At 44.1% G+C, this 20,450-nt stretch overlaps 1 protein-coding gene and 1 long non-coding RNA gene across 3 annotated transcripts; one reads left to right on the forward strand and one right to left on the reverse strand.

Annotated features, from left to right (window-relative positions):
- The first annotated feature begins 841 nt into the window (after window positions 1-841).
- Window positions 842-4,806, forward strand: LOC308586621. 2 transcript variants are annotated; one of them, XR_014007968.1, is made up of 3 exons: window positions 2,086-2,228; window positions 2,552-2,867; window positions 4,653-4,806. It is a non-coding gene; the product is annotated as an uncharacterized lncRNA (long non-coding RNA). The 2 variants fall into 2 exon arrangements; XR_014007967.1 differs by lacking the exon at window positions 4,653-4,806 and having other exon boundaries at window positions 842-2,228; window positions 2,552-2,896.
- CRIP1 (cysteine rich protein 1) lies at window positions 3,239-15,578 on the reverse strand. The gene is made up of 5 exons (XM_081193361.1): window positions 15,407-15,578; window positions 6,806-6,900; window positions 5,018-5,075; window positions 3,667-3,714; window positions 3,239-3,558 (listed from the first exon to the last, which is right to left on the reverse strand). The coding sequence occupies exons 1-4, from the start codon at window positions 15,444-15,446 to the stop codon at window positions 3,674-3,676; spliced, it is 234 nt and encodes a 77-aa protein (XP_081049487.1). The 5' UTR covers window positions 15,447-15,578; the 3' UTR covers window positions 3,239-3,558; window positions 3,667-3,673.
- Between the last annotated feature and the right edge of the window lie 4,872 nt (window positions 15,579-20,450).

Here is a 20,450-nt window from a genome sequence, read left to right on the forward strand (position 1 = left end):
GAGAATTCTAATTGCACAAAATTGGAAATCCCCTGACATGCCTACGATCGGAGAGTGGCAAGTGAAATTATATCAATATATAGAATTAGCGAGATTAACACAGAAATTAAGGCAAAATAACACTATGAAACTTAAAGATGAGTGGAAGAAATTTTTAATTTATGTTAAGGACAATATGGGTATTAGTAATATAACAGCAGAAGATAATTAACACCGTCGATGTTAAATATCATTGTAAGTTCTACTGCAAATATTCTTTTATGATTGTGTAATCCTGGACCAAGTTGAACGGAAGTCTGTCCGTTTTTTGCTGCCTTTTCTCTTTTTGTTTTTTCGCTCTTTTTCTTTTTTCTTCTTTTTTCTCTCCTTTTTCTTTTAAGAATTCCTTTTTTGTAATTTTCTGTTTTTTGCTTGCTTTTTCTTTTTTCTTCTCTTATACCTTTTAATGACATGTTTATATGTATCTGAAGTTTGACATGTAACGTGAATCTTTTTTCTAATAAAATTAAAAAAAAAAAAGGATCCAAATTGCAGCAGTCTGATTGGTCCTAGAACAATAGGATTCAGAATGCAGCAGTCTGATTGGTCCAAGAACAATGCAGCAGTATGATTGGTTGGCAGGAACCACCCAATCATGCTCCAGATATAAGTGAATCCACAACCTGATTGGCTTACAGTAGAATTCCAGAATTAACCAATCATGTGCAGCCCATTGTGTAAATAATGTATATAAAGCAGATACTTTGAGGGGACTTTCATTCATTCCTCCTCACCACTATGAGCTGAATAAAGAACATGAAATCACTTTGCGACTCTGAGTATATTTCAGAACCTCTGTAGCAGAAGTGTCCCCTCAAAAAGAAAGTGTGAACTAGTAAATTATAAGTAAAATACATATAAATGTACTTAAATGTAAATAACATAGTAAATTGTGTATGTGTATTGTGTCATGGTTTAGGAATATTTGAGAAGCCCGTTGAATGTGTAGCTTGTGTAAGACGCTGTTGACTATCTTCACTGTAGGACATTTGTTGTCAAACAGTGAGCCTTGGCCATCTTTCCCGGAGTCCTCTTCCTCCTCCTCCTCCTCCTGCTTGCTGCCTCCCAGATTCCCAGTCTCCCCCTCTGCCCACTCCAGTTCTGTCACACTTTATGCCAAGGGTCCTCTCATGGGCTCAGGGCGAGGAAGAGCACAAGCACTGTTAAGTTGTGGGTGAACATATCAGACAACACAGCGATTCTTCAAACAGCTCTTGTTTATTCACAGGCCAGAACAGAACTGAACTGAAGGGTTCAGCCAGCCTGCTTATATAGAGCTCCACTAGAACGCAACAGTAACCATTTTCTGTAACTATCCAATCACTGAATGTCACTTTTGATCCCTTATTTGCATAACTATCTACAGTATCCCCCTGCTGGCCCAGGGTGAGAACTTTAGTACATAACAAGCACATCTGGGGGAAGCAGGAAGTTTGCCTTTGTTTGCTTGCTGCAGCATCCCTGACAACGGATTTGGGTGAGGAGGTTCCCAGGTGGCTGTCCTTGTCTGTTGTTGATGTGCAGGTATCTGGGGATTTATACTGTGATTCCTTCCCTGTGTGCCTTGCCCTTCCCCTTTCAGGTAGCATCTGAGGCTTCTGTATGGTGACTGCTTGCTACTGCTTTTTATCTGCTTAAAATCCCACCCCCCAAAAAACCCCAAATCCACCCCAGCTTCAGTAACAGTTCCTTAATTCTACACATAGGGTTTGAGAAATGCAAGAAAATAGCAAAGTAGCTTGATGGTGTGTGTGCCCGGAAGTGTAAGTTTGCCCCCTCCTGTGGGTTTGGGGGTTTTTTTGGTAACACCCTTCCCTACTAAAAAACCCCACCAGCACCAACAACTTCCCTTCTTTTTTTGAGAGTCCCCCAGTTCTATGAGGAGAGATGTAAAAATAACTGTGAAAGTGAGGAGAGTCTTCTGTGTTTCCCTCTCCTTCTATCCCCAACATCCCTCTCCCCTCTTCTTCTCTACCTCTCCCCACAGGCAAGGGGGGACAGCAGAGCCAAAGTAGGGTCTGCTGATGCAGTCCCTCAGAATTCCACCAGGGGTCTGAAGCCTCTTGCTGATTGGCTGTCAAGACAGTAGTCAGAGGGGGTGGAGCCTCTTGCTGATTGGCTGCCAAGACAGCAGCCAGAGGTGGGTGGAGCATCACTTTGGGCTATGATGGATGTCACCAGCTACAGTGGTGCCTCGCAAGACGAAAATAATCCATTCCGCGAGTCTCTTCGTCTAGCGGTTTTTTCATCTTGCGAAGCAACCCTATTAGCGTCTTAGCGGATTAGCGCTATTAGAGGTTTAGCGGCTATTAAAGGCTTAGCGCCTTAGCGGCTAAAAGGCTATTAGCGGCTTAGAGGCTTAGAAAAAGGGGGGGAGCGAAAAAAATCGCAAGACTCGCAAGTCCATAGGGAAATTCGTCTTGCGAAGCGCATCAAAAAACGGAAAACCCTTTCGTCTAGCGGGTTTTTCGTCTTGCGAGGCATTCGTCTTGCGGGGCACCACTGTAATCAGTTTCAGCGCCTGAATGGAATTTTCCATGGGTGCAATTGTGGGATGTGTTGCATCAGTACAGTCAATTACACCACGCTTTACTTCCTAGAGTGGACAGAGACGGGGTGCGTAACTTCCTGTTCCTGCTCTAATGGACTCAGCCTATGAGTGTGACTCATGCTCTGCCCTGTTTGTTCCTGTTCGATTCAACTCATAGTTAAGTCTAATCCATTTTGTTAGCACTTAGGCCCATCCTCACAAAGGATGTAAGCCACGTTATATGTTTGCAAACTGAAGCTTAAAGCCTGCCTTCTAGGATGTGTACTGTGAACAACTTGTAAGTAAACTTATTGTTATACTTTTAAATGCAGACTTGTGAGTCTTTATTATATTTTAGGAGGGAGAAAAGGGGAGATTGGATTAGTCATTTTGTAGAGATTCAAACGAATCTACCAGCCAGCTTCTGTGAATATAGAGGGGATTTGCTCTGCTACATCACTCACTAGCATGAGTGAAGGAAGGATTTAACAAATACTTAACAAATATTTCCTTACCTATTATCCTAAACATCCCCACAGCAATGGCTAGTATCCATTCCATCTGGGATTCCAAAGAAGATTCCAAAGGGTCTGCTCAAGAGCCTCCAGGGCAGCAGATACAAGCACATCACGCCTCCCCCGCTTCCAAAGATGAGCTGCAGCAAACCTCTTCAAATCAATATTTTATTACTGAGACACAATCATCATCATGGACAGCAGAGTCTAAAAGCAGGGCTAGGCTTTGGGCAGGAATTCATTTCCAAGAAACTCGGTGTTAAAATTAGGAAAAAAGATTCTGGTCTCCACCTCAAAGTATGTTTCCATTTATACAGAGCAGGAAATCTCCCAGTTATCTAGCATGATGCTTCTTTTGAAAGCCTTCATAATAAGCTAGCTTGCTACGTGTTTGGGATGGGGGGGGGAGGCACATTGCGGCTATTATGATTTGTGAAACTGCTGGAATCCACAGCCAATTCCATCCTTCCAGCCCTAAAAAGAAGGCAAAGAGAATACGGTGATCAAAATGGATCTAAGCCATCAGGGCTACAAAAGCAATCCTGGGTCTATCAAGAAGAAGCTTTAATAACAGGAATTTACCTGAACTTCATTTGAAGGTGTGGCTTTCAGCCCCTCCACGGCCAAACCCTGAAAGGAAACCAGACAAATCAATACTAGTGGCATTTTCCACACCTGGTTATCTAGCCATGAAAAGAGCCACCCAAGATGGGGCTCTGAATGGGCCTAGGCCAGGACTTTTTAAAGATAATGACAATTCCCTCTGTTGTAGCCTCCCAGACATATACAGAAAAGGGGTTTTTCCCTCAAGGGACAAGATTAGTTCATCATCCATAGTTATCCAGGGATCTGAAAAGTCATATCAATTTAATGAAAGGACAGTACATCTCTAGTTTGGTGGACTATGATCACCAAGCAGCTTGCGTCATCAATCCCTGCCACATGGAAAGGCAGTTCTTTCAACATATTCCTCCAAAGGGTACATTTGGCTATTTGGCTCTTCTGCAGCAATTAGCCTCTCAAACAGAGACTGAAGATCATCTCCCAGACCCACTTGTGAATGGGTGCAGAAATCCTAGTTTGGGGATTTGGGCTATGTCCACACCCTTTTGCCATTGGTACCAGCTATGTCAGATTACAGGAAATGTTGAAGCCATTAAAAAACAGATTCTTCCTGGTGTTTTACAGAAAAACATATCAAATAAAAAAGCATATCAAATAATCTTATTTTACTGTTTTAACAATGTAAAATGTATCATTTACAACTTAGAATATAAAAGGCAAGAAGAATTCACATGCAATTTACCTGTATGCTCATTTCATAGACTTGGTGCGGAAATATATATTGCATCTGAGTGTTCAGTATTAGAGAATTTATTCTCTAATACTGTAGATTGTCTTGCATTATTTTTTTAAATAAAAGCATTTAATGTTGGGACCCACCCTGGTTTTGTAAATAGTTTAAACATATAGCTGCATACTTTGTACCAGACCAAATACTCTCATTTTATCTGAATGGAAATCGTAAAAATATCAAGAAGCATTTACAATGTGTTGTTTTTTTTCAGTGTTTCCCCATGTCTTCAGAATCATCTAACTGCACAGAAGGTGTGAAGAGATGGAAAATGGAGCCTCGGACGTGTTGCAAAGGTGATTGGGTGGGAATTGGATTAGGAAGCTCCAAGGCAATCTTCAAATGTGACAGTAAAGTCTGTCACCATATGGCTGCCACACATTAATGTACAACAGCAAACAGCAGAGGCACTTCATGTGCAGCCCGGCCAGCATCCGGTTTGTAACTACTTCACAGAGAGAGTTCTGCCTCCTGTGAGCCAGAGAGACTCCAATATACACGGGGATACTCTGGCATGTGATCCTGTTTCCATAAGATGAAATCTTTGGAGCAACAAGTGCTTGTCTGGAGGAATCTTACCTTTTGGTCCAAACAAGGCAGCATAGCAAGGGTGGTTGCAGTAAGGCTTCCCATCATGCTGCAGAGAGAATACAAACATCTCAGAGGAAGCAGGGTAGACGGGACAGTTGATGGAAGGATTGTAGTATGCATGGAAGACGGGACAGACCCAGAGCCACCAACCAATTCCTGCTGGAGGCTAAGAAGGCAGAGCCTCGCTTGCCTGTCTGCTCTTGGGGCAAAAGCCAGGCCTGCTGCTCAGAGCAGCTGCCTGCAGCTCTCTTTGCCCTGCCAGAGGAGTGGAGTCCAGAAATAATTGCAAAGCAGGGGTGGCCAATTTTGACAAACCGTTGTGACAGTCCCCTCACAAACAGACAAACCCAATCCCCACAAGAGTCTCTCCTTTCCAAAACCCCAAACCAACCCCTTCAAAAACTCCCACTCCACATTCCCCCACCTACCCAGCAATATGTCCTCTGACTCCCTTTAAAACACACACAGAGAGAGACAGAGAGAGAGAGAAACCTTCAGTTCCCCCACCCAGGAAGAAACCCAAACTCACTCATTCCACAGCTCACAATAAATTCACACAAAGATACCATGGTAACACAACACACCCGCACCCACTCAGGAAGAACACACAAGCCATTCAAACAGGCACCCCGCCCCTCGCCAGGCAGCCCAGCTCCCTTTCCCCATGCACTCCCCTCTTCCTGTTCTCAAAAGAGGCTGCTGGGCTGGGTGTGCTGCAAAGCAACGTTCCAGCTGCACCACCCTCTTCCTTTGCTGCTCAGCTTCTGCACAGAGAGAAGGGAACAGGATGGCTGGGTAATGGGACTAGTAATGGGACTCTCTCCCCCCCCCCCCAAGTTAAACTAAATAAAATAAATTGTAACTCTGTAATAATCAGGAGGTGCAGCACACAGTGTTGGGCAATCCAAGTGGCAAATCATTGCAGTCAATGCTTTGCTCCTTCCATGAACATGAGAAACGGCACTGCAAACCAGGGATTTGTTTGTTGGCTGGTGGTTACCGGTGGTGTGAAAACCAGTCACGCTGGCAGCACAAACACGACCTGCAGCCAACTAATCTGAACAATAAGGCTGTCTGTCATCCGGTGTTCCTTCTGAATTATTTCCCTCTTCTACTTGAGGGAGGGGGAGCATACATTCACTCCTGAAAGGTGGGAGACCAGTTAATAAGCTGCCAAAAGAAATGTTTTTGTGATCCCCTTTTCCTCCTGCTCATATGTATGTGCAAGGGAAACAATGGGAACCCCAATAATTTAACTGGGGGGGGGGACAACAACCCACCAATAAATTGGGTAAACCATAGGTCCTGTGTAGAACTTTAAAAAGGGGACATCTTCATGCACAGGTAGCTTTTAGAAATAAATATAATTGATGATATCATATATTGTTCTCCCCAATGAGAACAACAGTGAAAAACAGTAAGAAACAGGTGACCAGAAATCATTGACTAAAGTCCATTTCACATAGATATTCTGCAAGTATCTTGCAATATCCTTGGGAGAGAAAGATGGCATATAAACGTAATAAATAATAAGACGAAGAAGCTAGTGGCTTTAGTTAGCAGGCTATCTGCACAATCTGTCAGAGCAAGCACACATCACAATTCTGCTTCTGTTGCTCAACCCACTTTAGAGGCACATGCATATGTTTGCAGCAAATTATTCAGAAGCATCACGTCAGAAAAAGCCACATGGACATATGCAGTTACTCTGCAAACAGGCTCCACCTGGAAGTTTGTCATGCAGGCAAGAAGCAGCCACCTCAAACCTCGACTTACCTCTGCATGGCCACCTGCAGTCAGGGTCTTGCTGCATTTTTCACACTTCAAGCATGGCCGATGCCAGTCTTTTCCCAGGGAAGTGACTTTCTCAGCTACCGTGGCAGGGACACAAACAAGAAATAGTGGTGGTGATAATAATAATAATAATAATAATAATAATAATAATAATAATAATAAATTTTTTTATACCCCGCCCATCTGGCTGAGTTTCCCCAGCCACTCTAGGCGGTTTCCAATCAAGTGTTAAAAACAATACAGCATTAAATATTAAAAACTTCCCTAAACAGGGCTGCCTTCAGATGTCTTTTAAAGAGAAGATAGCTGCTTATTTCCTTCACATCTGAAGGGAGGGCATTCCACAGGGCAGGCACCACTACCGAGAAGGCCCTCTGCCTGGTTCCCTGTAATCTCACTTCTCGCAATGAGGGAACCGCCAGAAGGCCCTCGGTGCTGGACCTCAGTGTCTGGGCTGAACGATGGGGGTGGAGACGCTCCTTCAGGTATACTGGACCGAGGCCGTTTAGGGCTTTAAAGGTCAGCACCAATACTTTGAATTGTGCTCGGAAACGTACTGGGAGCCAATGCAGATCTCTCAGGACTGGTGTTATGTGGTCCCAGCGGCCACTCCCAGTCACCAGTCTAGCTGCTGCATTCTGGATTAATTGCAGTTTCCAGGTCACCTTCAAAGGTAGCCCCACATAGAGCGCGTTGCAGTAGTCCAAGCGGGAGATAACTAGAGCATGCACCACTGTGGCAAGACAGTCTGCAGGCAGGTAGGGTCTCAGCCTGCGTACCAGGTGGAGTGGTAGACAGCTGCCCTGGACACAGATTTGACCTGTGCCTCCATGGACAGCTGTGAGTCCAAAATGACTCCCAGGCTGCGCACCTGGTCCTTCAGGTGCACAGTTACCACATTCAGGACCAGCGAGTCCTCCACACCTGCTCGCCCCATCACCCAAAAACAGTACTTCTGTTTTATCAGGATTCAATCTCAATCTGTTAGCCGCCATCCATCCTCCAACTGCCTCCAGACACACAGGACCTTCACCGCCTTCACTGGTTCCAATTTGAAAGAGCGATAGAGCTGGGTATCATCCGCATACTGATGAACACCAAACCCCCTGATGATCTCTCCCAGCGGCTTCATGTAGATGTTAAAAAGCATGGGGGAGAGGACAGAGCCCTAAGGCACCCCACAAGTGAGAACCCAGTATACAAGCACTCAGTGTTGGTGGCTCCTTACACCAGGGTTACAGTCACCAAAACGGAATGACTAGTTGCCATTTGGGGGGCAGACGTCTCAAAAGCCATATTTTTCCATACAACATTTCAGTTCCTGAAATTCATTCTAATTGTGCAGATAAAATAGTACAGATAGAATTCTACAGGATGTGTTGCTGGTGTGTGAAAACAGTCAAGATCCAAGGATCTCCAGACATGCACCTCCACTTGGGGGGAGACATCAGGCGCCATCCTGGCATCTTCACCTGGTTGCAAGTGGCCGAAAGCCAGGGGCAAAATGTGCTTGGCGCCTGGCAAATTTTGATTGCTGCAAGCCCCAAACCAAGAACTTGGGAATTTGCTGTGACACGTTTGTCCAAATAGATCACCTACTTGTTCAGCTTCTGAGGGACTGCAGGCAGACAGCCTCTCCTGCCGCAAGTATCATTTGAACTCACTTGCCACATCAGCTCAGGCAAACACATAGATTTCATCCACCACCAGTACAATCTATCTGCTTCCCCTCCTAGTCCTATTTACAAAGGGTGTCATTTTAATAAGGCTCTTTCAACTACTGCAGCTCACAAATATTTTCCAAGGGACAAGGCTTAGATTTTTCACAGCAACATTGTTTAGCTTTATGTTCACACTTAAAGATGCGCTACATCCATTGTTCCAAGCACTACCCAATTTCAAACATGCCTTGAGGTGCTCCTGCAAGTTCATTTCCTTTTGCAGCAGTGTAATAGCTTTGCTGCTTCGGAATACTGTGGTCCTGCTCTTTGTCATTTAGAAATCTAAGAGCAAAAGTCTCCAGATCACAAACCACAAATTAAAGGAAAAACTCAACAAAATCAGCCAAATATCCACTGCATGCAGAAAGAGAAGACTTTGCTGGACACACTTCAAAAAATAAAGTTTTTTTAAAAGGCTAAACCACTGCTGTTTACAATTTATAAGGGCTGGGAGATTTAAAGGGCTTTGCAAGTACATTTTGAAGCAAGAGTTACATTGCTGGATTTCTGTTGAACAGGCCCTGCATTAACACCTTAAGCAAATAGGTAAGAAAATGCTAAAAGCAGCACAGGATGAAAGGTGATATGAGCCAACTCAAGTCAGTGGCATCAAGCCAGCTCTGTCTACAGAAAACTTCTAGCTACTTCCCCATGAACTGGAGCTATCAATGTCAAAGGCAACCATTTCCTGTTAACCATTTCCTGTTCAACAGCACCTACTACATGAAAAGAAAAGTGACATGAACAAAGTGTTATGGTTTTTCTAAATACAGCAGTGGCAGGATGCATATCTGACTTGAAGCCTCACTCATCTAAGGAGGAAGCTGCCTGTGGAAGTGTGCCCTGGCCTCTGCACATGCTCAGAGCTCCCCTTCCCATATTGTATGACTCCAGGGCTGAGCTCTGCTGCAGATCAGACATAACTGCACATATAGTTGGATTTGTACATTTTGTCCTCAAATGTACACAGGAGCTCTGAAATTGATTACCGTGTCTTAGAGGTGAACAGTGCCTGCTTGGCAGTCCAGACTCCCTCAGATGATGCTTGAACACTAATTCTCTGGGTCCCATACAAACTTGTAACACAAATACTGTACACCTTTTCCCTATTTGAAAAAAGGAGGCTTAATTGGTGTTCTTTAGCTTTTAAGATTCATTTTTTAATCTTTTTATGGTTCTGGCTGCCTGTTTTGTATTTCCAGCTGTGTAAACCAATATGCTGTGACTGTATGTTCATTCTACATGACTGTTGTATCACTTTGACATGGTTCCTGTTATATGATTAAGTGGGCACAGGACATTGGTCATAACATTATGTTTGCTGACTGGGAATGGTTGTGGAACACCGGTATAAAATTTACGGCATGTAATGCCTTAAAGGAAAATATCATGAAAATGATCTATAGGTGGTACATGACTCCAGTCAAGCTAGCAAAAATTTATCATTTACCTGATAATAAGTGTTGGAAGTGTAAAGAAACTGAAGGTACTTTCTATCACCTTTGGTGGACGTGCCTGAAGATTAAGGCTTTCTGGGAAATGATATATAACGAAATGAAAAAGGTACTTAAATGTACTTTCCCTAAGAAACCAGAGGCCTTTCGCTTGGGCATTGTCGGTCAATTGGTGTCAAAGAAAGATAGAACCTTTTTTATGTACGCCACGACAGCAGCAAGAATACTTATCGCAAAGTATTGGAAGACACAAGATCTACCTACTCTGGAAGAATGGCAGATGAAAGTGATGGACTATATGACATTGGCTGAGATGACTGGCAGAATCCGCGACCAGGGGAAGGAGACGGCGGAAGAAGAATGGAAGAAATTTAAAATCTATCTTAAGGACTATTATAAACTTGATGAATGTTAGAATGTCGAGGTTTGGAGAATGAAAGGGTTACAGCGATATAAGATTAGACTGAGGGAAAGATTAAGAAGACATATGCTTGACAGAACTACTTAGAAGTTGCTGGAAAATTTTGGACATTGGGATGCAGAAAGGGGAGGTATGGGGGAGTCCGAGAAACAAAGTTTATGAAAAAAAGGTCATGAAACTATACGTGTTTGTATGTCTTTTTATATGTTTGTATTGTTTTATTTTTTTTTTGTAAAACCAATAAAAATTTATATAAAAAAAGAAGACATGGTTCCTTTTTAAATACGTGTGTGTGTGCAAAAAGCAAGAATATTTTACGTAATCATTCACAATCATAAACATACATACACATAAATATTGATCTGTACATGAACATATGAATCCAAGTTATTGGCAGCCCTATATCCATTATACAGGGGTACCTCGGGTTAAGTACTTAATTCGTTCCGGGGGGTCCGTTATTAACCTGAAACTGTTCTTAACCTGAAGCACCACTTTAGCTAATGGGGCCTCCTGCTGCTGCCGCGCCGCCAGAGCACAATTTCTGTTCTCATCCTGAAGCACTATTTCTGGGTTAGCGGAGTCTGTAACCTGAAGCATATGTAACTGAAGCGTATGTAACCTGAGGTACCACTGTACTCAATTCTATTTTGGGGACTGTCAGAACTCACTCAGCCATTTCCTCTCTAATCGTTTTGTAATGACACATCATCACAGTTAGTTCTATTTTTTTTAAAATAATATTTATTAGTTTTCCAACAAATTAAACACAACACTACAAAAAAACCAAAAAAGAAAAAAAATACAATACAAAAAATAACACTACAAAACACTAACATACAGCTAACAAAACAAAACAAAAACCATTTAAAACACAGTCCAATTTCAACATCTTATCTTTCTTTCCCTTATTTCCACGACCTCCTCACACCTCCCTTTTTGTATTCCACTTCTATTAATTGTTTCAGCAATTCCTTTCCATCTTCCTCTGTTTTCTATCCTATAATTATCTTAACACATTCTAACCTTATTTTTCCCTTTAATACTCTATTAATCTATTTATACTTATTTTTCCTTTAATTTTCTATTAATCTATTTATACTTAATTCCTTATGACATTTCTACTAAAGCCATATAACTTCATTCCAACATTTTTCCAACATTCCTTAATTTTACAATATTTCTATAAATAGTCTTTAAACTTTTTCCAATCTTCTTCCACCGACTCTTCTCCCTGGTCTCGGATCTTGCCAGTCATTTCTGCCAATTCCATATAGTCCATCAACTTCGTCTGCCATTGTCCAACACTTCAGTACTTTCAAGAAGCAACCATTCTCTCAACCAGCAAAAAGCAGATGGTTCACAACAAAATTTGAAGGTCTGGCAGGGCAGGTCCACCTCCTTCTTTGGCATCCATCAATATCTTAAGTTTTACTCGAGGCTTCCTGCCCTGCCAAACAACTCTAGAAACATCCCTCTGCCACTTCCTGAAACTCTCCATCCCATCCAAAGCTTGCAATGTTTGAAACAAAAGCAACATCCCCAGCAACACAGCAGCCCTCATCCCCACCACAGTAACTCGGCCCAACAGTAACAACTTCTGATTTGTCCATATTTCCAAATCCCCCTTCTCTTCAATCCAACATCCTTCACAGTTATCCTTAAACAGATTCACATTTTTGGCAGTCATACTAACCCCCAAATACCTCTCTTTCTCAACCAATGTTAGTCCTGTCGCCTCCTGAAACTCTGTCAAGCTTTCCTTTTCCAGTTCAGATAGGGCTCTGGTCCTCAAATTCATCTATTCTTCTTTAAGTTCAATCATCAGCTTATATTCATCAGGTTGTCTTTGTATGGATGGGACTCTCCTCTCCAGTTGTACTTTAAATTCAGCAGCAAGGATTTTTTCCCTGGCTTCATCTGCAGTTTGCCGTATCAGGGTAGATTCCTGTGTCAGTTTCTGGGTGGTTTCTGAATTGATATTCACCTTTTGTCCCAAATTATTTACACTTTCTACGATTAAATCCATTTCATTATTTGCAGCATCCATTTTCACATTTATCACATCTGTTTTCTTATGAAGTTGTTCCAGCGAATCGTTTATTTTCAATAATGCAGCCACTAAGACCTCTTCTGTCAACATCCCGTCTGTTTTTTCCTTTCCACTTGCCATAACACTTAAGAGATTCAAGGTCAATTCCAAAGTCTCACACTTTTTTATCTTACAGCTGGAAAATCCCCTGGCCCAGCTCCTGTAAAGTAACCAATTTCAAAAGCTTCCACTAGGGGAAAACAGTTTCTATTTGTATCGGTCAGTATGTCCTCTTTTACGCACAGTTTCAATAATCCAAAGTTAGTTTCAATTTTCAGTTACTTTCCTCCTTTTTTTGAAAACAACCGGAGACAGTGGAAACAATGTATTCTCTTGTTTAGCTACCTGTCAATGAACGTTCTAAACGCTGTCAATGGACGTTCCAAAAAACATCAATCCTGCTAGCAGCCCGTTTCCAGGGTCAGAGGAACTCTTAACTCTCTTAACTCTATTTAACTCTCTTTAACTCTTTTAACTCTCTCCTACAGGCATATTCAGTCCACCACTCCCCCCCCTCTTCTCCTGTCTCCAAAAAAGGGGGGGTTAGTTCTTTACCGATGGAAATTTAGTCTTTTACAAAAGGCTTTCCAAGACTTTAGCTTGCAGCCTCCTTGCTTCAGTTTATCTACAAAAGGGAGAGGTGGACTTCCTGTACTGAACCTCCCCGTTTCGATGCCAGATTAAACGTTTAGAAATCCAATTCTTCCCAATTCAGCTCTACTCACGGGTAATTACTTTAGAGTAAAATTGTCCACAGGAAAAAGTCAGTGCTCTCCGACAACAGCTATGCGGCTTCGCTCCGTGGAAGAAGGAGATGATTCGAAGCACTGCGCCACTCACTCCACATCGCTCCGGATCCCCAAAACCGGGTTTCCCCGTGAGTAGGGGAGGCGCAAAAGGTGCCCGCCAAATCCCACGTTCACAGGCTTCTCCTGCCTGTGATTTTTATGGGTCTCCGCCTTCGCCGTGGCGGTACAGACCCAAATTCCCACGGGGCAAATTCCTCCCGATCAGAGGAATTCCGCCATTGCCAGAGGCACCAACCCGGAAGTCTTCCCATCACAGTTAGTTCTATGACCTCTAATTCCCCCCAAACTTTCCTGATTAGTTCAGTTTTTGGTCCTCTGTTCTGTTGTTTCTACAATCAGTATCCTTGCAATGGATTGGTATTTGCAAAATCTGTATTTTATGTTTTTAATGCTCTTGTCGGTGTGTAAAATTCAGCAAACGTAAAGATTTGTATGTGAAACATTTCCTTAAATATTTCTATTACCATTTGCCAATATTACTGCTTTCTTACAAGGCTTCCCCCCAATAAAAATCACCTTTTGGTTCCTGTCAAATCCAACTCTTTCCCTCTCCTGATTTACAGATTTTTTCCCTCCAGTACCACTAAACTGCCATTTTTATGTCATTTTATTTATAAGATATGGCAATTGAAAAATTAGAGTCCCTCTGAAACAAAAACTGGATTTTTTGTTCAACTAGTTTTCAAAATTATTCCCTTGGAATTTCTCTATTTGTATTGTAATTCAATTTCATCATATAATTATGGATTATTTACCTATTTTTAAAAAATAATAATTTAAGTATCTTGGAGAACATTTGAGATATCTTTCAGTTTGTTTGACTCAGTCTTCTTCTTCCAAATTTCCTAATTGTCAGCCTGTTCGGAAAACTCCCAATTTGCAAATACTGAGTGGGTCTACCTTCAATTTTGCTTATACTTGTTCAATGGTCTGGAAATCTTTCCAATCTTGAAAGATTTTCTATTTATTTTCTTTCCATATCTGGAAATTTCCCAATTGTCCTTTTAGATTGAACTGTTCATATCTTCTAGTAGAGAAGTCAATGGGGAGGGTTTGAGGAATAAGAACAGTTCATATTGATGCCAAATTTTTATACATGCTTATTACATGTAAAATGTTTGCCTATCTTCTTTACTTGTCCATAGTGATACTTAATATCGGGGTGCCAACTCACCCTCAGGACGTGCGACGCCACACAGGGAGGGGCTCGGACGCAGAGGCACAGACTCTGCCTCTATGTCCAGGCTCCCCAAAGGCCGCCTCACTGGCTGGATGCAGAGGGCGAAGCTGAACTTTCTCTTGCGGCCTGCCGGCCTTTCTCCTCGACTTTGTGGGTGCCCAAGCAACCATGGCCCCCTGGTCTTAACTGAACATTCCTCCTATGGTCTATTATATTTCCTCATCTGGTACCATTGCATCACCCATGCCGGACCAGACCTGCTGCATCAACATGGCAACTTATGTCTGGAAGTCCCCATCCTCTGATCTTGTTTTCTCCAGGTTCCTTCCTGCTCATTTTCCTCTATCCTATTGTCCCCCCCCCCCCAACTTAGCGCTATTTTATTGGGCCTGCATTGCAAACAGGGCTGTCGGGAGCAGATTCCTTGACAATACAGTCTTGGTTCTTCCCAGTTTTCTGGGTCTGCCAGACAACAGGCCTTCGAACTTGGCTCTTCTGTGCCTTCGCCACACCGCGGAGCAGCCCACGTCGTCGCCGCAAAGAGCCCGAGCCTGCGGATCTCCGTGTCGCCATCACTGTTGCCGCCGAGGGGCTGGGCGTCGAGGAATCCCCGGGAGCGCGGGCTCCGAGGCTGCTCGGCTCCCGCAAATCTGGACAGAGCTGTCCAGGTCCTGCAATTGGACCTCCGTTTCTCCCCGGGGAAGCCGGTTGCCCAGCCCGTCCCGTCCAGACGCGCATCTTCCCGACCCTCCCGCCTCCGCTGCGCCCGCCGGCAGCTCGGCCCAAGCGACCCTCCCTCTTGGCCCAGCCTCGCCCGCGCGGCAAGCGGCGGGTCCCCGAAGCTGCCCGCGCGAGAGACGCGATCCAGGGCAAGAGAGCCTCCCGCGCCCCGACGGGCAGTCTTACCGAAGTACACCTCCTTCTGGCACTTGGGGCACTTGGGCATGGCGGCGGCGGCGGCGGCGTCGAGCACTCGGTCTCCCCGACGGAGGCAGCGGTGGCAGCTACGAGCGGAGAGCCCTTGCACTGGCTGCTCGCTGCTGGCGGAGAGGATCCTGCCTGGCCTGGGCGCCTCCGGCCCCGCCCGCCCGCCCGCCTGGGCCGCACCCTCGAAGCTCCGCCAGCGACGCCTCGCCCTTTCCTCGCCGCGAGGAAGCGTCCCGCCCGAAGCCGACGGCCCTGGGCTTAAAGGCAAGCGAAGCAGCAGCCTGAATTAAACAGGCACCAGCCTTTGGAACTCGGCGGGCTCAGAAATGGCCTGGGTACCAACCAGTGTAGTCGTTTAACGGAAATACATTCCCAGGTAGTTAGAATTCAGTTGTTTCCAAAGGCGGCCCCTTAGCGATTGCCAGAGATGGAGATATGGGGCTAAGCTCTCTCTCTGACCAGTAATGAATACAGAAAGACAGAAGCTGTTTTATCCCACGTCAGCTTATCAGTCCATCTAGCTCAGTGCTGTTCACACTGACCGGCAGCAGCTCTCCAGGATTGGAGGCAGGGATCTCTCCCACCAGCCCGACCTAAAGATGCCATGGGGGACTGAACCTGGAAGCTTCTGCATGCCGAGCAGCTGCTGTACCACTGAATAGGGTAATTCCCCAGTGGCAAACTGATAGAAGGCATTCTATGTCCAGAGTCCCTATGCACCCCTAGTGACATACCTGGGTCTAGGTATGCACACGCACCCCGATGGTGAACTTGCTCCTTTAAGAGGGTACAGCTCCACCCAACACTGGCTGGACTACCAACCTGAAGGCATGAACCCATCTTGCCTGAATTGAGTTTCACTTTATTGGCTCTCATTCAGTGCATTAATGTGCCCAAGCACTGATTCAGCACTTCCCTATCTCATCTGAATCAGAGCATCATTGCTCTCCTTTGAACCCTTCTGTCTGAATCAGTAATATGTCATTGGCTGGCACAGGAACAAGTTGAGGCTAAGGAAGGAGAGTGGGACTCTTGCCTCCATTGCCATATGTATGTTAATAGAACAGCTACACTGCTGGTTGTTCTTACATGCTGAAGTAACCCAGCATAAAACAGATTTTGGGTGGAATTCCTGTAACTTCAGCTCAGCATTTTTGTCTTACCTTGTCTCCACAAAAAGAAAAGTTAGAGCTTCGTCCTTTGAGTGTTGGAGTTCCTTCCCATAATAGCTGCTTGGCTCCCATGAAGCATCCTGCGGGGGCAGCTGGTTGCCCTCAATCTGATGGACACAAGCTCTGCTCAACCTTACCACTAGTTTTAAATACATCTTTATATACTGTCACCAGCAGCTGAACTATTTTCTCCCCTCCCAGCAGCCTGATGAGGGCTAAAGTAGACATGCTGTCATGAGATGAATGACAGGATCTTGTGTTCTGTTTGTGTATCATAGATGTGGCCCATCAAATTTTGTTGAGGTGTGCACCCATGGATGGATCGATTTATGTCAGTGAGAGAAGGAAGAAAATAGCAAGTCAAACAAATAAGGGCAAGGAAGAGGTAAAGAGACAAAAACTTAGCAAACAACCAAGAGTTGTTGGGAAGTCAAAACAGGAGATTTTTCCTGCAGAGAAAAATACTTGTGCCAAGTTGGCCAGAGGCAGAGCAAATCTGAAAGGCTGGTGGCAGAGTGACTGTTCCTCTTTGCTTGCACACCACAAAGTAGTAGCCCCTCATCCCCACAGAGGATGGCCAGAGGAGCTCAGTGGAAGACACAGCCATGAAATAGAAACAGACCGAGGCGGAAGAAAAAAGCTGGAATGGATCTATGCCTTGTGGACGAGGGAGTTCCTCAGCATCCTTTTTATTCTGTCTGCACCTCTCTGCTTCCCTAGATCCTTTTTTTAAAATTAGTGTGTGCCGCCCCCCCCGCCCCGCTGCACACACCTATGGTGTGTGTGTGTGTGTGTGTGTGTGTGTGTGTGCTTTCCTGAAGGCAGTGTCTGCATGTGGGGCATTTATCCCATGGAGACGGGTTCATTAGAGCAGTCAGGGCTCAGCTGTATCAAGTGAAATGGCAAGCATTTTTATGGAAACAAAAAGTTCGTCCTAAAACCTCAAAGCTATATTCTTCCTTTCCTGTACTATGCATCCTTCCACATGTTATTGCAGAGAGAGCCTTGGATACTTTTCTTTCAGTTTCCTGTTCTCTGGCCAGTCAACTCTCTGCTCCGCATAGCCAAGCTCAATCCAAAACAATGGCTGAGGTCAGGAGGCTCCACCCATCTGTCTTCACGTAGGGCAATAAAACACGACCACATATTACACAGTATTAAACTTCTTTGGATCCAGGCAAGGCTTCCTGTGCACAGTTCTGGTTAACTCCCCTAAAAGGGGGCATTGGAATAGGCATAGGAGTTGGAAAGTGTTCAGAAAAGGGCAATGAAAATCATCAAGGGAGCAGCTCCCCTATGAAGTTCGTTCGCAGCATTTGGGACTTTTTAGTATAGATAAAAGGTGCCCAAGAAGTGACATGATAGAAGTTTATACAAGTATGCATGGCATGGAGAAAGTGGATAGAGGATTTTCCTTTATAACAGTAGAACTCATGGACATCCAGTGAAGCTGAATGTTCAGAGATTCAGGGCAGATAAAATAAAGGGCTTCTTCACACAGTTCAGGGTTAAAACTGGAATTCGCTCCCGCAGGAGGCAGGGAGGCTAAATTAATTTCTTAACCCTAGCTAAGTTTCTATTTTCCCTACACATACTAAGTTTTGTTTTTCTTTTAGAAAAGCACTTGAACAGCGACAGAGGCGCCAGCTCGAAAGGGCGATGGCGGGGGCAACGTCTCGCGTGATGTCAGGACATTGGGCAGAGCTGAATGCAGCGGTGGCAGCATGGCAGCGTGGTTTCAATGGCTGGCAGCTGTTCCTCCTCCTCTTGCTGCTGCTGCTGCCACACTGTCAGGGGCTGCTCTGACCCTCCTTCTCCACCCACTGATTTCTTTGGACATGAGGAGGGGCAAAAAGGGCTCTGTCCCCAGTAGTTGGTGCCCCTGAACAGAGCAATTATACAATGAATCATAGAATCATAGAATCATAGAGTTGGAATAGACCACAAGGGCCATTGAGTCCAACCCCCCTGCCAAGCAGGAAACACCATCAGAGCACTCCTGACATATGGTTGTCAAGCCTCTGCTTAAAGACCTCCAAAGAAGGAGACTCCACCACACATGAAAGTTTATACCCAGAACAAACTTAGTTGGTCTCTAAGGTGCTACTGGACATTTTTTATTTTTTGTTTCTACCCAGGTAAAATTCAGAGTTTGAGTTTAACTTCGTGAGCAACTGTGTTACTTTCTGCTGACCATCAAAGCAAAATTCCCTTAGCAGACTGGCTTGTCAGACAGTTAAGTGCAGCACAGAATCAGGATTCCTTGTACACGAAGCAGCATTCCAGAAGTACATCTGCTGGTTCTTGGGAACGCCTTATCTTTTGTTAGCCCCCCCATAGTGGATACAGTCAAAAGCACTGGGGGAGTCCTCGACTGACTAGTCCTGTCTTAATTTTGACATGCACTCCCTACTTCTTTTATAAAGGGAAAGAAAACTATTCAGGAAAGGAAGATTCAAAAGCCAGGTGGAAGGGAATCGGCCTGGATTTTACAAACCGATGAACTAATCAGTGATCTGTTTTAATTTCTCTGTAGGTTTTATGGTATTATTCTTGTAAACAGCTTTTTTTGTGGTATACACATATATTTATAAAATACATAACTAAATGTTGCACAGGTGACATGTAGGCTGTATCTGCCAGTATTTGAAAGCTGAAACTAAAATTTCTTGCTTGAGTATTAGAAGCTGTGCAGCAACCAACCTTTTGTTTGGAGTCTGTTTCTGGTCTTTTATGCAATCACAGTGTGAGCATGAGGTTGTTGTGATCCTAAGCTCTCCCAGAAGCAAAGCAGAAAGAAAAACAATGTCACTGGAAACAAAAGCTACATGGCAACAGGTACCGGTAACTCCCACAGCAAACAGGTAACTCCCACCTCCACCACAATCAGCATTCACCAAGTTATTCCCCATAATGCTGTCATATGAACTGTGTAGGTTTGCAAATGACACCAACTTATTTAGGATGGTGAAAACTCATATGAACTATGAATAGCTCTTCTAACTGAGTGAATGGACAACAAAACAACAAAGAAACAAACTTTTTTTTTTAATTGAGGGGGTTCTTTTGTGTATTTTTCAATGATTACATTCCATTTTTTGTGAATGTGCAGATTTTTTTTACAATTGTTTATGTTTTAAATGCTAGTGGGTGACAGAGAGAAGATGGAACTGCTCAACCCCTGTGTTGCCTCTGCCTTCACTCCAAAGGAAAGCAATGCCCAACCTGGTGATAAGAGAATAAAAGGTGTAAGGAGGGAGCTGCAGCCCAAGAAAGGAAAAGAGGTGCTACTTTAAAGGAATTCAGATCTCCAGGGCCTGATGAGCTGCAAGCAAGGGTTCTAAAGAAGCTTGCAGATGGAATCTCAGAACCTCTGTCTATAACCTTTGATAATTTTAGGACAAGTGAGGTCCCTGTAGACTGGAGGCAGACAATGTCCCTATCTTCAAAAGCAGGGTGGAGGCGGGGAGACCTAGGTAACTACCAACCAGTCAGCTTGACTTTGGTGTCTGGAAAGGTCTTAGAACAGATAGTTCAACAGTCGGTCTGTGAGCACTTAGAAAAAGATGCTGTGATTACTAAGACCCAGCATGGGTTTCTCAAAAATGCCAGATGAATATCATTTCTTTTTTTTTATGTAGTTACAAGCTTCGTAGGTAAGGGGAATGCTGTGTATCTTGATTTCACTAAGGCTTTTGGTAAAGTCCCTCATGATAAAGGGACTGCTGAAATTTGGGTTGGACAAGGTAACTGTTAGGTGAATTTGTAGCTGGTTGACTGATCAAACCCACTAATGCTCACTAACAGTTCCTCTTCATCCTTGGAAAAAGTGACACACGGAGAGCCGCAAG

Source organism: Podarcis bocagei (genome assembly GCF_964188305.1).
Source record: "Podarcis bocagei genome assembly, chromosome: 5".
Classification (NCBI taxonomy): domain Eukaryota; kingdom Metazoa; phylum Chordata; class Lepidosauria; order Squamata; family Lacertidae; genus Podarcis; species Podarcis bocagei.